The 16,210-nt window shown below is 31.3% G+C and overlaps 2 protein-coding genes across 3 annotated transcripts in view; one reads left to right on the top strand and one right to left on the bottom strand.

Annotated features, from left to right (window-relative positions):
* Positions 1-10,715, bottom strand: part of LOC112906227 (homocysteine S-methyltransferase-like) — a 21,658-nt gene extending 10,943 nt beyond the window's left edge. The window contains exon 1 of one of the 2 annotated variants that reach the window (XM_025980035.1): positions 10,472-10,715. The gene's annotated coding sequence lies outside the window, so the exon portion shown is untranslated. The remainder of the gene's footprint in view (positions 1-10,471) is intronic. The other variant, XM_025980037.1, reaches the window with a different exon arrangement.
* Positions 9-6,494, top strand: LOC108732979 (odorant receptor 13a-like). Its single transcript, XM_018463999.2, has 6 exons — positions 9-924; positions 2,144-2,640; positions 2,717-2,821; positions 3,462-3,567; positions 3,626-3,784; positions 3,862-6,494. Exons 1-6 carry the CDS (start codon positions 706-708, stop codon positions 3,931-3,933), a joined length of 1,158 nt encoding a protein of 385 aa, XP_018319501.2. The 5' UTR covers positions 9-705; the 3' UTR covers positions 3,934-6,494.
* Positions 10,716-16,210: the final 5,495 nt, after the last annotated feature.

The following is a 16,210-nucleotide window of genomic DNA, read 5'->3' on the forward strand; positions in this document are numbered from 1 at the left end:
ATGTTCGTGAATATTTTTATACGTAATTGTGAAAACAATCGCTGTCACTGATATGAGTCCGATTGATAAAAGTTCATTACCTTTCGCAATAATAATTATATATATGTATGTATGTATAAACTAACGTATGTATGTGGCCAATGAAATGGTAGAGTTTAAAATATTTTGGTTTTCTGTTTATATAAAAAAATTGAGCTGATGCCAGGTTTATAACTAGATTGATATTCTTGCTTTCATTTGACAAAAAACAAAGCAAGCAGACAAAATAATTTATGAATGAACACGCTCTAATAGAAAATTGTAGTATAAAATAAAGGTAGATATAGAGGAAATTCTCGAAGGAAATGAGACCTTACTGACCTCCATCACGACAATTAGATTACTTTAGTTTGAAAATGACAAAAACAATAGGCTTTATATAGAAACAACGCAAAATAGCACATCCTAAAATGTCAAAGTGGATAAAGGTGAAATCGTGATAAAAACAAAGGTTTTGTTTAATTCATGTAATAAAGTTAGGAATATTCTCAGTAAAAAAATCAAACAAGTTATTTCACTTTCATTTATAATATATATATATGTATACCTATCCATAATTAATATAGAAATTCATTTAAACAGAACGCAAGGCTTATGTTTAGGAATGAAGTCCATTTTTTGTTCTTGTTTATTTTGTTGTAATGTTAATTTTCCAGATTTGGTAAGATGATAAAGAGGGAAGCTTTAGAGTGTGCATTGTTTTGTTTGCAAATGTCGGGACAAGATCCCTACAAACTACAAACTCTTTTTTCCAAGTTTGTTAATGGCATATGGTTAATTTTTATAATAATTTTTACTCCCTGCATTGTCACTGAGATTTTTGCTGGATCGGATGAACTAACAAACATTGCCGATGCCGCTTCAAATATATTTATCTATGTGGCCGTAAGTTCTTATACGTAATAAAATTAGGTACTTATGAAAATAATCCAAATACAAAATGTTTGAAATTAGTTTTATTTTTATTGGCTAAGGGGGGGGGGGAAATTTAAAAGTGTTCATTTTTAATCATTTTGACTTATGACCAGAAATGTGAGAAAATTCTTTTCTCATACATATCTTCGATCATTGGAAGACACGATCAACATCATCAAAGACAGTACAACTGTAGAGATAGATATACAGGGGGAAAAAGATTAATATGCTTAGATTTGCGAATGATACAGCAATATTAGCATCTAGCAAGAAGGAATTGGAGATAGTTTTAAATACAATGGAAGCGGTATTGACAAACCAGTACTGTATGAAAATAAATAAAAGTAAAACAAAAATACTGGTATGCAAGGGAAGGAAAAGTAGGGAAAGAGCGAATATAAAGATAATAGACGAAAAATTAGAAGAAGTGGCCGATTTTAGGTATCTAGGAAGTCATATAATTCAGGACGAAAGGAGTAGTAGAGATATATAGCAGAGGATAGCGCAGGGTCGAGTCGCCTTCAGTAAAAGGAAATCACTTCTATGCTCGCGAACGGTTAATTTAGAAATTCGAAAAAGGTTGTTATAGGTGTATGTTTGGAGCGCAGCGTTGTACGGATGCGAAACATGGACAGTGGGCGCGGCGGAAAAGAAAAGGTTAGAAGCGTTCGAAATGTGGTGTTACAGGCGAATGATGAGGATACCGTAGATAGAGAAGGTTAGAAATGAAGAGGCATTAGAAAGAGTAAGAGAACAGAGGATACTATGGAAGTCAATAAGAAATAGATGAGATAGGTTGGAAGGACACCTTCTCAGGCCTGAACAGAGGCATATTAGAGGCAGAAACGGAAGTGAGGAGGGGTAGAGATAGACCTAGATTAGATTACTGTTCGCAAATTGTTAAGGATATGGGTTGTTCTAGTTTTACGGAAATGTGAAGATTATCTCAGAATAGGAAAGAGTGGAGGTGCGTGTCCAACCAGTCTTAGAACTGACGACCTTATGATGACGATACACATCTTGGAGAAAAAGTCTAAAATAATTCATAGAAACAAGTCTTTGACTCCTTCGTGGCATTTGTTCCAAAGAAAAGAAATGAGACAAATAATAAAATGATTTTTTTATTTTAATGAATTGGATAAAATATATATATACTTATGATAGATTTTTATGTGTTAACTTTTTTAAGGCAATTTACAAAGTTTGGAACCTTCTCAGGGGACGTCAAATAATCATTGAACTCGTAACACAACTGGACGACTTTTGGACATCAGACGTTTTTGATCGAGATTGGAAACGGAATTTTGAAATTTCCACAGATAGGAAAGTAGTAAAAGTTTGTAAGCTAGTGGGTGGATTGTACATATCTTGTGGAGTCTATTACGCTGTTCGACCTTTGTTTCTGCAAAGAAAAGTATGGCCAGTCTCAGTTTATGTAATTCCAGCAATTAATAACATTTCCGGGTCTTACTGTATTATGTATATGGTCGAAACGGTACTAATCCTTCTGATTGCTTTTAATATGACAGGACATGATTCTCTCATTTTTACACTTGTTTATTACGCTGTGCTTGAGTTGAGAGCATTGCAAAAAGCATTGAAAGATCTGATTGCTCACGAAGACAATGAAGACGAACTTTTGAGAAAATTAAAAATTTATGTAAAATGTCACGACAAACTTCACAAGTAAGTTTCAATCAAAGTTAAGTAAGTAAATCTAACAAAGAACAGTATCATTACCTTTGCTTTTAATTAATTTTAGGTATATTGAAAAAGTGAATGAATTATTTTCATTATTTTTCTTGTACCAGTTTTTCTTCACCACTATAGGTATATGCATAGCCATTTTTATAATGAGTATAAGCATGTAAGTATCGGCGCTTATAGTTAATATTAAGATTTCTAGTAAAAACTCAAATAAGTAATTGTTTGATTAAAAGTGTAGTTTTTGGCACAACATACAGTGGATTTCATTTATTACGACCTTGGTTATAGCGACGTCATATGTAAGTCCCTTGAATTTAAAGCATACTTGAGTATAAAATTCATGTGGCTATAGCGACTTCGGATGTAACGCCGAGTTCGGGTGTAGCGACTGTTTTTAATGAATCATTTGTAACAAATCCCTAGTAATCCCATACTGATATAGCGACCGAAGTCGGCTGCTAAAGACACAAACAGCTTTCTTATCTTTTGTTTACATTCACATAAATAGTCAATAAGTGGGGTGACATTTAACGTTGTTTTTGAGTAGCGACTGTGTTTAGTAAACTTTTGAATAAGTGTGACTTTCACTTGTGCATTTATTGTTAAAAAAAGCAAAAATTGTTTCAAAATTGAAAAACAGTGTGTGTCTGTATCTCCTTTAACTTTGCCTGTAACGACTTCTGGATATAACGACGAAATTACAGTGGTCCCTTCGTTGTCGTTATACCCGAAATCTACTGTACTATAAAACATTTGTTTGAAAAGCAGTTGTATACTGTGTCTCATTTTTTTTTTTCAAGTTCAACATTTCACTACGACGATGTGTTTAAATTTGTTCTTCAAACTATGTGCGTTTATGTTCAAATGACATTGTATTGCAAGGGTGGATCAGATTTAGCCTACGAGGTGATTTTATGAATAGTGCACTTCAGAAAATTATAAATTTAGTCTAAACAACTTTTAGAGTGAAGCTTTGGGACAAGCTATCTATGAATCAGATTGGACTTCTGCTTGTCAACCGAAAGTACGAAAAATGATGATTACTATAATTCACAGAAGCCAAAAAACAGCAAGACTTAATGCAGGCGGCTTATTCGACATGAATTTGAATAGTCTGACATCGGTAAATTTTAAAAATCCTTTTTAACAATAAATCTATATTTGCATTTGGATGGGACTTATTTATTGATTAATTTCTAGGCAGCGAAAGCTACATTTTCTTATTTTACTTTGCTGAGAACATTGTATACAAAACATAATTTATATAAATAGGATAAATCATTTTCGTGGCTGAAGCCTTTGCTTTTTTTTATACGTATATAAATAAATGATTTGTATTTGTACCCTTGATGTATGAATAGGTATTTTAGATTTTTTGTACGTAGATAAAACATATAGAGCAACACAATCTAAAATATATGTATATGTTTGTTAATAAAATTGTAATAGCAATATTAACATAAATAAATTATTATCCATGCTAGTCTTGTTTTAAGCCTTTAGCTTATTAATTTCAAAAACAGTCATTCGCAAATACATTAAGGAACATTGGTTTGGTTGAAGTAAATAAAATAAAGGATTAAATTAATCCCTTTCCAATTTCTTACGAATTGGTTCAGACATTAAATAGGAAAAAGACATGCGATTGGTTACTGTTTACTATATTATAGCAGCATAAAATATGAGGAGGTGTAAAAGTATATACAATTGGAAACCGACATAGATACCTATTACTTTAAGAATAGCGCAAATTAAAAGGCAACATCACAAAGGATGTTGTGCTATAGGAACACCCTTTTCGTTTTATCCTTGAATGCGTTCCTTTCTTTTCTGTTCCGCTTTGTAATCGACTTGAGAACCATTTAATTTGAAAACGATTGGTTATGCAAATTGCAGAGCTATCTAAAGGGAAGGGAAAATCAAGAGTACGTATACAAATAACCTTAGGGATGAAGTCAGTTTCTTTTAGTGCCTGTTCACTTTATTGTATCGTTGATTTTCCAGATTTGAGAACATGATAAAGAGGAAAGCTTTAGGTTACGCACTCCTATGTTTAGAAATATCTGGGCAAAATCCCTACAAAATAGAGACTTCTTATGCCAAGTTCATGAACTTTCTGTGGATGTTTTTGACGGTAATATTTACCCCTTGTATAATTATTGAAGTTTTCGCCGGATCGGATGAAATAACATTGATTGCTGATGCCGCTTCTAACATATTTATTTTTTATATTGTAAGTAAATGTAAAAAAAAGAAAATAACATATATGTATATAGTTAAAGGCCGTTATGTTTCGATATGATATATGTATAAAAATGACCCTAATGGGTCCATTTATGGAATTGAAAAACAGGTCAAAATGCATAATAATTTGTGCAATTGAAATTTTTGCAGTTGCACTGCCATTTTTTGAAATATATATTTTTTTAGGCAATTTATAAAGTTGTGAACCTTCTCAGAAGTCGTCAAATAATTATTAATCTTGTAAAACAACTAGACGACTTTTGGACATTAGACGTTTTTGATCGAAACTGGAAACGCAATTATGAAATTACGTCAGATCAAAAAATGGAAAAAGTTTGTAAACTACTGCGTTTACTGTACGGAGCTTGTGGCTGTTACTATATCCTTCGACCTATAATTTTACAAAGGAAGATATTTCCAGTCCCAATTTATATTATTTCAGCAATTGATAACATTTCCTGGTCTTATTATTTAATTTATGTGCTGGAATCAATATTAATCATTATGATTGTCTTTAATATGGCAGGACATGATTCTCTTATTTTCTCTCTTGTTTACTACACTGTGCTTGAATTGGAAGCATTGGAAAAGGCATTCAAAGATTTGGTTGCCGAAGAAAACAATGAAGACGAAGTTTTGAGGAAATTAAAAAATTACGTAGAATATCACAACAAAATTCTCAAGTAATCCTTTTATAAATGTTAAGTACATGTTTACATTTTATAGAAGAATTTCTCTTGAAATCGCCACGATTTCACTCAAGTTAAAGAACTAATTTTCTTCTTGTTGTGTATATTTTTACAGGATTGTTGTTCTCTAGTACATTTTTTGCTACAATCCAATAAATTTTAGGTTCATCGAAGGACTTAACAAAGTATTTTCGTCATTTTTCTTGTGCCAGTTCCTTTTCACCACGTTGGGGATTTGTATATCTCTTTTTATCATAAGCATTAACTTGTAAGTGCGTACAGTTTAGTGTAAATGTAAAGTTAACGTATTCTCAACGAAGGGAATACTATTTTTTTTATAACTACCTGTAATTAACCATTTATACTTAAAAATAACTAAATAGTTCTCATGTTTATGTTAATGTACTCATATATTTTCCAGGTCACCGTTTCGTTACGATAACGTATTAAAATTTGGTCTTCAAAGTATAAGCATTTATTTCCAAATGACATTGTACTGTAAGGGTGGAACAGATTTTACTCACAAGGTGATTGTTAAGACATTATACCTGCGGGCTTCCCCGAATCCTTCTAATTGCCGCCTTCGTTGTATTCGCAGTGCATCTGCCTTGTATTCTTGAAATTTGGTTTTTCCCTAAATTATAACACTATTGTGTACCATCCAGCTACGAACCTTTTGGTGTACGTGACTAGTGTCGTTGGGAGTAGTGACCCGGGAAAAATTCCATAAAGAGAAATAACACAAGTGGGAGAAATAGGTTGAGATAAAAAAAGGACAGAACAGTTCAGAAAAGACAGTATTAGCACATCCATCAAAGCAATCGCTTCAAAATTCAATTCATTTTTGTAATCTTAAGTTTAAGTGTGTATGTATAGGGTTAATAAACGTATTTAATGATACGCATCTTATTAATCGGACATACGCTGGTCCTTCGAGTTGTTTAATTGTTCTTACCGAACAATATATGTGGTACAGCAGTACACCGGCGAAAGATAGGTATATAAGTTTTTTTACTTTTCCTTCGCCAAGCGAGCCAAGCTCCGTAACAGTGATTTTATTGATAGCGTACGTTTATGGATTGAAAATTACTTTTATAAAAATTATATAAATTTTCTGAAAGTGCAAAAGAATAATTTTAGAGTGAAGCTTTGGGGCAAGCTATCTATGAATCAGATTGGACATCTGCTTTTCATCCAAAAGTACGAAAAATGATGATTACAATAATTCACAGAAGTCAAAGAGCTGCTGAACTTGACGCAGGTGGCATGTTGCGGATGAATTTGAATTGCCTTACATCGGTGAGATATTCCTGAAGAGATTTTTTTAATGGTTGATGTAATTTATTTCTTAATTCATTTTCTAGGCAGCAAAGTCAACATTTTCTTATTTTACCTTGCTAAGAACATTATACACATAAAATAATTTAGATAACTAGGTTGTACTTAATAATATAATATAAAAGCAAATGTATTGTTCGTGATGTAAGAACCTTAAAAGGAGACAAAGAGATATTCTATAGATTCCTTTTAATAAGTACTTGAACTAAAAAGAAATACTTATTAGATTATCTTGCTGGTGCCACTATTCAGTACCCGGCATCTATCACAAATCACCACTGAAGGTGCCGTCAGCAAGAAGCGAAACGTTCCACGGCAAAAATTCTCGAAAAACGATATCGAATTAATGTAAGTCGGCCGTGAAAACCAACCTGAAAACTACTAAAAGATATTGTGGTGTGCTAATAGGTACCGATGGTCAAAAAATCTTAAAAAACGATTTCAAAAAAATTAGGCGAACCTAAAGTTAAATAAACCCTGGATTCCAATGATTATCCTTATTCCAATGTGTAAAGAATCAAAACCAGAATGAGTTTGTTATATGTATTAAAGTTAATATTTTGTTTGTTACATTAGCAAATGTTTGTATTTTGCATTTAAATACTTTTAGCAAACCACATTCTGCACATCTCTACATATAAAACATACAATAAATGCATTTATTTGTGCAGTGCTTGTTAACCTTATTATTATTCTAGGTTTGGTTAAATTTGCGAATAAAACATTATTGACAAAAGCATTTAATAAATTACGGGTTTTTAATTAGTTGTTTATTATTTTTCGATGCCGCAAACGCGCAAACTATTGTAAATGACATCGTGTTATTACTTTTTAATAGTCACCTATATAATAGTACACATACATATATTTATTTGGTGAACAGATTAACCAACCAGACCTTGACTGTCATGACGATTCTTTCTAGTTGATTTCCGCGTTAATTATAAAGTGATTTTTTTATGAGGTGCGACATTCGAGTGTACAATTTAGTGTTTTAACAATATAAACATTACCGTATACAAGTAAATTAAATAATTCAGAAGAAGACATGTTATACCCTGTCTTTGTTTCCACCGGCAACGTTTCAACGAAAGCTGACGTTAGTTTTAATCAAAAGCTCGGCGTGGTGATTTAACCTTCTTACAAAGAACAACGTTATTGACTAATTGACTTATGTACAATTAATACTTCTGTGTATAATTAGTTAATTAAACAAGTGATGAGAAAGCTTTTGGTTTTTGGTACATTTGGATTTCCGTGATTGTGGTTTAAGGTAAGTTTATTATTTATTGTATGTACAGTGTAAACTCTATATAACGACACTTAAGGGAGTGAACATTTTTCGGTGTTATAAAGAGTGGTCGTTAAATGAAGAGAAATAAAAGATATTATTTACACATTTTGTACACGAACATTATTATTCATACATTGCGTATAGCCTGTTATCTTCGTCTGATGTTTTTTGCTGCTCCAATATTGTAATTGTATTTTGTTACGCATCTTACTCATATCTTGAGATACTGCTGGATCAATTTGATTATATAAAAAGTATTTTTTTAATAGTTTCGCTGCATCAAGTGCTTGTTTGATGCTTGGTGGAGGGACAGGATCGTCTTCTTCAACAACGTACACAGCTGCAGTTCTTATCTATTTCGGCAACTTAGAAAGTACTGCTCAATGATTTATAATGCCGCATTGTTGTCGTTAAATAGAGTGAGCGTGACGCTATATAGAGTGTAATATTGTATAGAAAACAATGTAAACCAACCAAAGTCAAGCAATTTCGACGTTTTAAGGAGTTTGTCGTTAAATCGAGTGACGTTATAAAGAGTTTACACTGTATTTGTTTTTATTTCCTGATAGTCACTAGAATAGATATGATCATTTGTTAAATTAGACGATTTAGTGTCGAAATATGTGACTCAGCATTGATATATTATAATTATACCGAGTGTTCATTTAGTAAATCGAAATATTTATGGAAGTTTGTTCTTAAAAGGGGCTCTCAAAATGTTTATATTCACAACATAAAACATTATTTCGTGGGTACAAGGTATGAGATAACATGGTAATTTTTACAAAAATTTTCTCTAGGTGTAGTGAAAGATTTATTAATTAGTGGTCATTTGAACTGGGCCAGTTTTCTAAGTTTTCCTTGAGGTCCACTACAATCTGCAGTGTTATAAAAATTATTTTTTTCAAATAATTTAAGATAATTGCATACCATATAGAGATATTTATTCGCTATTGAATGTAAACATGTTGTGGTGATGTTTTTTTGGACTTTGAAAACCAGTTTTTACATTTGAATCATACATGATTTAAATTTTTGACATTTAATTATCAGCACAAGAATTATTTTTTCATTGAAAGTATGTAAAGATACTTAAATATTGGTTCTAAGCTTTATTTAAACCTTAAAGTTCGATATAATTAACCCACAAATATTGTTGTTGCATATATGACTTTCAGATCATGAAGAAGTCTAAAAAAAATTGAAACCTTGACATCTTTTTTATAGCATTCAGTAAAGTACAATAACAATCACATAAAATTGCTTACCATTTGCAAATTTCAAAAAAGACTTAATGAGTAATAGAACATGTTGACATTAACAAAAATAAATATATAGTTAGGTCTGTCTTTCTTTTCTTAATAGAATGATTGCTAATTTTAAATTTCAGTATTAGCAAAATTTTAAATTAAGTACTTACAGTATTAAACAAAAAGTACGTTTTTTCAAAACCTAAGCACTTATCAGTACGAAAATAAGTGTAGGTGGTTTACAATTACCCGTTAGAGACAATACAAATATTGAGTTAGTTGTAAATATTACAAAGCTCAACAGTTTTCCTAATTTAGCGAGCATTGTAACTAACCATCTTAATTTACCAGATAAATTTAAATTACATTTTTTAGTCAAAAAAGTTAGAAATTCACAATGTGCAATATTGACTGAAAGAAATTATGTATAATTCAATTTTATGCGATATCTGTATACGTAGAAAAAATTATCATCGGAAAAACATACGTGCACGGAAAAAATGAAAAAGGAAAATTTACATAAATGTTAAAGCGATATTTACAGTTTATCCCACTAGCCCGTTATTTTGTAAATGAAAATAATTAAAATTACCATTTCGACCCGAATTTGTAAAAATAAAATCCCAGCAGAAATAAATTTACTAGGTATTTTAGTCGATATTAAGAAACTTGAAACAATTTAAAAAAAAAACATGTCAAAATTGAGATTAGTACAAGTTACCTAATAAATTCTACTATTTCTACGACAAATTCAGTCATTTACAATCGAAAATTGTAATTTTTGCGTTATTCTCCGTGTAATTATCTAATTAAATTTGTTCCTATGTAAAAGGAGATACCTACATGATGTTAGACGTTATTAAGAATAAAAACTACAGAAACAAAACTCTATAAAAGTAAAATGTATATTAACAAGTCAACAAGTCATGTTTGTAAACAATTATTCCGTTTCTACACTTTCGTCGACAAATAGTGAGTAGGTATTTTTGGCTCACCTGGGTAAATTGTATTCGCAATAACGATTAAATAAGTGTTACTTCGTGTGGGGTAACAATTCGCGTGAAACTACACACTCAACTGTCCGGTTTCATCACAACAATTGCCACAATCCGAAATTTCGCAAGAAAATGATCCAGCGTTAACGGTGATTACGCTGTTGTAGATAAACATTTTTCGACGGTTGTTCACATACAATCATCTTATTTAGCACATGTTTAGCATGTAGCAATGTGACTGGCTGGGCGCCAGTTCGTTTCGTCGACGCTTATAATGTGCAAAACAGCGGCGTCGTGTTAATTAGAAAACAAAAAACAAAAAGCTAACGTTAATAAATGACGTTACTGACGGGACTTCAACTGTTTTTTTTTTACATTGTCATACCATCTATTACGAAATGAATCTAAACTGAAATGAAAATAATGCAATCGTACTGCTGTAACTCTGGAACTTTTCTAACTTTTCTTAACTTATTTTTTTGTTCCTTGAAATATGTATTGTATTACATGTATTCAATCTCTCATTGGAATTTTTCCATTTTTCTAATTCCAATTTCTCATTAACACAAGATTCGAGTGCAATTTTTAATTTAGTAATTTAAAGTGTCTCAGTGATTGAAATATTATGGAAAATCGTAAAAAAGCGATTAGGTTATGATAGGAAAAGGCAACACGAACGAAGTGCTTACGTTGTCTAAATCGTGATTTCAGATTGTAAGGGTTATAGACAATATACGTAGAAGCGATTTCTGCAAGACAAAAACTACTAAAAGGTGTCACATTAGAGCAGGAATTTTCGTGGACTAGAATTTTCTCTATCTCGAGCATAACTGGTTGAATTTAGGAGATTCGTATTAGGGATGGCTAACTGTTTATAATAATAATAATAACACAATAAATAATTACATTAAATCTGTTGTATTTAATACTAAGTTAATAATGGTGTGAGCTGCAAGGTACATGAAAGACTCGGGTTATTGCTACGACTTCATAATTTTCGGCTCCTTATTTCTTTCGTCTGTTTTGCATGGAATATGTCGCAAATAGAGGTTTGGATGACAACGTAATTGGTACCTACCTATACTTGTCGTCCTGGATGATAAATAGATATGTAAATCTTTACTATTTTCAGAATATTAATTGTAAATTCACAATAACTGTAATTTAACTACAACAGTTTAGCTTTATGTTCTGGTAAGTTTTAACCGCACCTTCGCTCGCGCTGATGTCCTAAGTACGTGTCGAAGATTATCGAATCTACAATAATTCTATCAGGATCGTCAGGATAAAACTAAAATTTTCAATTTTTTAGGTTAAACATACACTTTACGTAGAATGACAGTGAATACCGTCCTTCTTGATCGAAATGAAACGAATATTTTTCTATTCCTCGGGAACGGTGTTTCTTTTCTGGATAAATGCAATCTTATGCTCTTTTTTATACTTCTGACAATATGTGTACAAAATTTCATGACGATCGGTTGAGCAGTTAAAGTGTGAAATCGGAACAAACATACAAAAATGTTCATTCGTATCTAACTTAAGAGTTAGAATGCCAAATAGTATTCATTTTGGGGTTTCAATTACAAAAAATTGTTAAGGGGTTTTCCATAATCAGACAACTATCGAAAATTAGGCGATTTTCTTCTACTTTGTTTTAAATTAAACAGGTTTTTATGACGAAACCAGGGTTTGAATTATTTAAATCCTAACAAAATTTATCCTAGGATCATAATTTCATCTCTAAATTTGTGTCGACGTCTATGTTTAAAGATTACTCTACCGCTATCAGAAACAGTGGAAACGCGGAGTTCACCGACCGCGGATAATATTGTCTGATAGAACCTTGAAAAAATGAAATATTCAATAGACAGTGCCAATTAAAATGCTGCGAAACGCAAAAAATGATTTTATATGGGTTATTACATACATAATTAGATCCGCAGCCCATTTCAGCTTTTAAATAGATGCAAAGAACGTAATAGGTGCGCACCACGTCTTCTAATACTGGTTGGAAAATTGACTGCATTTTTACAAAAGGTTGTTTAAACCCTGCATTCTAGCTTCGTGTTTTTAATTTAATACTTTTTATGCAAAGATTGATATAAATTGTTATAGAATAAGTAACATGTAAAAAAATTGGCTTTGGTATTAGAGAAGTAGTAGAAATATGTATGTACTTTTGGAATAAAAAAATTCGCAGCATCTAAATTCGGAAAAGCAAAAGATATCGAATCGGTTTATAACTCATTGAAATGAATAAATAACAATCGCAAGAAATGGCTATTGTTGGACATTTAATTATAGGGATCTAATAGTCGCCGACAGTTGGTTCTGGGCTTAAATAATTACCAATTTGAGAAATTGTATTATGATCATTGTTGGCAGATTCCTTGCCGTTCTCGTAAATACATTTTTTTACGTTTTCGTGATTTTTGCAAACAGTTTAATTTATTTCTGTATAACTTTTACCAAGCTAAAGCCTGCAATTCGATGGAAATTTTTTTTAAAAAATAATCTGCCTCGCCTACACTTATATTTTCAAAAAATTTTAATATTGTCTAGCAGTAAACATTATGTATAAGGAATTTTGTGTAAGAGATCGTGAAATACGAATATTTTCTAACACGTATTGCCCAACGCTCTGACGAATTAGAATTTCAAAATTAGTGGTAAAAATGGTCTTTATTTCTTTGAAAATGTTACAGATTGTTTCACAATTACCCAATTATTTTTCGCTAATATTTACATACGATTCGCTTAATTTCATATTATTGTTAACTACACTCATTTTACCCATGTATAAGTGACATTGATAATGACATTGTCATGTTTCCACTTATCATGCAGTTTAATTAAAAAAAAGTTTTCTTTTGTTATCACCTATCATAAGATAAACCCTTAATATCTCCATACTAAGCACCAAAAGTAAACAGTTTAAGGCAAATATTTAATTTGTCAATATATCTACTGAAATTAACATGAATGAATGATCTGTTGTTATTGTTTAAAAGAAAAACTGTTAAAAAATAATCATCTAAATAATTCTTGTAATTTAATTATATGTGTGTATATTAAATTAATTTTCGTTTTATTTTTAAATGAAACATTAAATACGTAGTGAAATTACATATTAAGTAAAACTGTATGAGACNAAGAGCTAAATAAATGCTTAAACAAAAGAATTTTTTAGTGTTTTCAAAATTTTTCAAACTTTCATCTATCTGATGCTTTTCATTTGAGTGTAACTCAATTGGGTATCGAATACAGAGATCAAAATCAAGAAGATTAATCTGTTACTGCGGGCATGCAAGTTAACATAATAGTATGTCATGCCCACGGTGTGATGTGCGATATTTGGGTAGTAAAAGTGCCCAATTAAATGACTTCCTTTCATTTATTTTTAAGTTAAATATTTACAAAGAATTTAGTTGATGCGTTTAATTAATAATTTGCACATACGCTACTTACTTGGCGCGGAGAAAATTAAATAAATAAGCTTTTGGTAACGAAAAAGAACATCCGATTTAATTATTTTATAAGAAATCAAAAAAGAAAGAAAGAAATTTAATTATTCTAAACAACTCAGCATACTTATTGGTAAAGGAAAATTTTTACTGGATCTCCTTTTTATGATAAAGAGCAGCAATTAATCTTGTAAAGTAAATGGACCATAAGGAAAATTGGAGTGTTAAAACGCTTCATCGATGTACCGTTTACTTTCCCTAATTATCTATTGGAAAGAATTTTGTCAGTTAAATATCTGAAATTATAAAAGAGCAATCGATAGCAATTATCTTTTCGCCCTTCAACTAACTCAGGGCAATTTTTCTTTCTTTTACGCCAATCTTAAAAGCTTGATAAACAGTTCTCAAAAAGGCAGGTGTTACAGCGTGAAAAATAACTGAAAGCAACTTCCTTGTTAAGTGCCTCGATTTCTTCACAACAAAATCATTAATCATCGAACCATGTCGTGGTAATTATTTTCGGTTTCCAAACAGATTTTTCTTTGCTCATAAAAATTCACTTAGTCCGTTGTTGTTTCTTATAACGAAAGACTTATACTGTGTTTTTACGGACAACTAATCTATCATTTCTTTTAAAACATCATCCTTACTGAAGAGACAGAATTTTCAAATTTACGTGGTGAGATTTAACCCTTTAAAAGAGCGGGTTTAGTAGGCCATATTACAATACAAAAGATTATCGTTAGTACCTACAGTAGCATCACCAAATACAGAAATATCTTGACAGTAGTTTGTTCTAAATACGGTAGAACTTTTTTAAAAACAACTTTTCTTTCTTGGAATTACTTTTAAATAGCCCAGTTACGAAAACGTACATGAGAAATCAGACGGGGGGGGGGTGTGTTGTTAATTTTTATTAGTTAATTGTTTAGAACTGATTGTAAAAATACGGTAACAAATATAGCATTTCGAGCCCCAGGAGGAAGGGAGAACTTTTACCCACCATAACCTAACCCTAATTAGGTTAGGTAGGTTTCCTCCATTAGGGGGCTTTCTCTACCCCTCCCATAGTTCTTGACGATTAACCATTAATGAGGATTATAGAATAAATGGGCGATTTTGTATTGCTGCTGCTCATTGGCTTTTAATCATACGTCTCACATTCAATGATATTTAATCTGTCAAGAAACAATAACAAATGTTTTGGTATAACAGCGGTGACATGTCTATTTGCATACCGAAATGCGTATGGATATGAATTGGTGAATTTCTAAATATCTTTTCTTTTTGTCAAGTCTTTCACCATAAACTGTTGTATCGGTAGATTCATTTCATTTGGCCCAATACCATTTTTATGTTTTAGAGTTAAGTAAATCATTTGAAACGACGATTTCCTGGTCAATATAGATTGGTCGCAGAGGTGTTAAGGAATCACGTTCATGGTCGTCTGACTTGACTATTTAAAAATTAAAATTTATATCTTTATAGTCCAATTTTTGTAGAAAACTGCTGTCAAATTATTCCATAAATCACAATATTCGACAATAATTTGAGCAAAATCTTTATTATTGCATGGAAGTTGGCAGTGGTCATTTTGAACATTTAATCAGTTGACACGTAAAAAGTCAATACATACTTACCTTTATTCTTGTTACTGTGTCATAATTAAAGTAAGAAACTGTAACAGAGGGAATTAAAAGGCCTTTGAAATGGTTCGTAGTTTGACTTGACTTTCACTTAAAAATTCAAGAACGCTAGGCCTCCCTGTTTTGCTTTAGGGTTGAAATAATATGAATTTACGTGTACCCCAACAACCAAAATCGACGTGTCTGAGCTTTTTGCAAAAAACATGCTGAATAGTATGAAATCGTACTCACTGTTTTCAATGGGCTATCACCCTGTATACATCCCACCATTAGATTTAAATCCTATCTGTTCATTACTTTGTACGAGGTTTTGAAATTTCCAATTTAGTTTCAGTTTCTTATGCTATGACAAACAAATTGAATTTTCCTTTTTAGGGATGCAATCGTAAAGTTAATTAACATAATTCATAAAAGAAGTAGCCGTTAATGCCCTAATTTTTTTTGTTAAAATAAATAAAATAAAAACTAGAAATTTATATGTATACATAGCATACATAACTAATCTTCACAATGAGCTTATGTCGGAAGTGTCTAAGTCGAATTCATTTTACTGAAACCTCATACATGGGCTACTTTGGTACATCTTTTTATTTTTTGATATCGTTTTATTTATCAAATAAACGTTT

Source organism: Agrilus planipennis, unplaced genomic scaffold (assembly GCF_000699045.2).
Source record: "Agrilus planipennis isolate EAB-ADULT unplaced genomic scaffold, Apla_2.0 scaffold22, whole genome shotgun sequence".
In the NCBI taxonomy this organism is placed as follows: Eukaryota; Metazoa; Arthropoda; class Insecta; order Coleoptera; family Buprestidae; genus Agrilus; species Agrilus planipennis.

Coding starts and splice junctions, on each gene's coding strand:
- LOC108732979 (XM_018463999.2), top strand. CDS start 706: ATGATAAAGAGGGAAGCTTTAGAGTGTGCATTGTTTTGTTTGCAAATG. Junction 2,641..2,716: donor TGTCACGACAAACTTCACAA/GTAAGTTTCAAT, acceptor AATTAATTTTAG/GTATATTGAAAAAGTGAATG. Junction 3,568..3,625: donor GATCAGATTTAGCCTACGAG/GTGATTTTATGA, acceptor AACAACTTTTAG/AGTGAAGCTTTGGGACAAGC.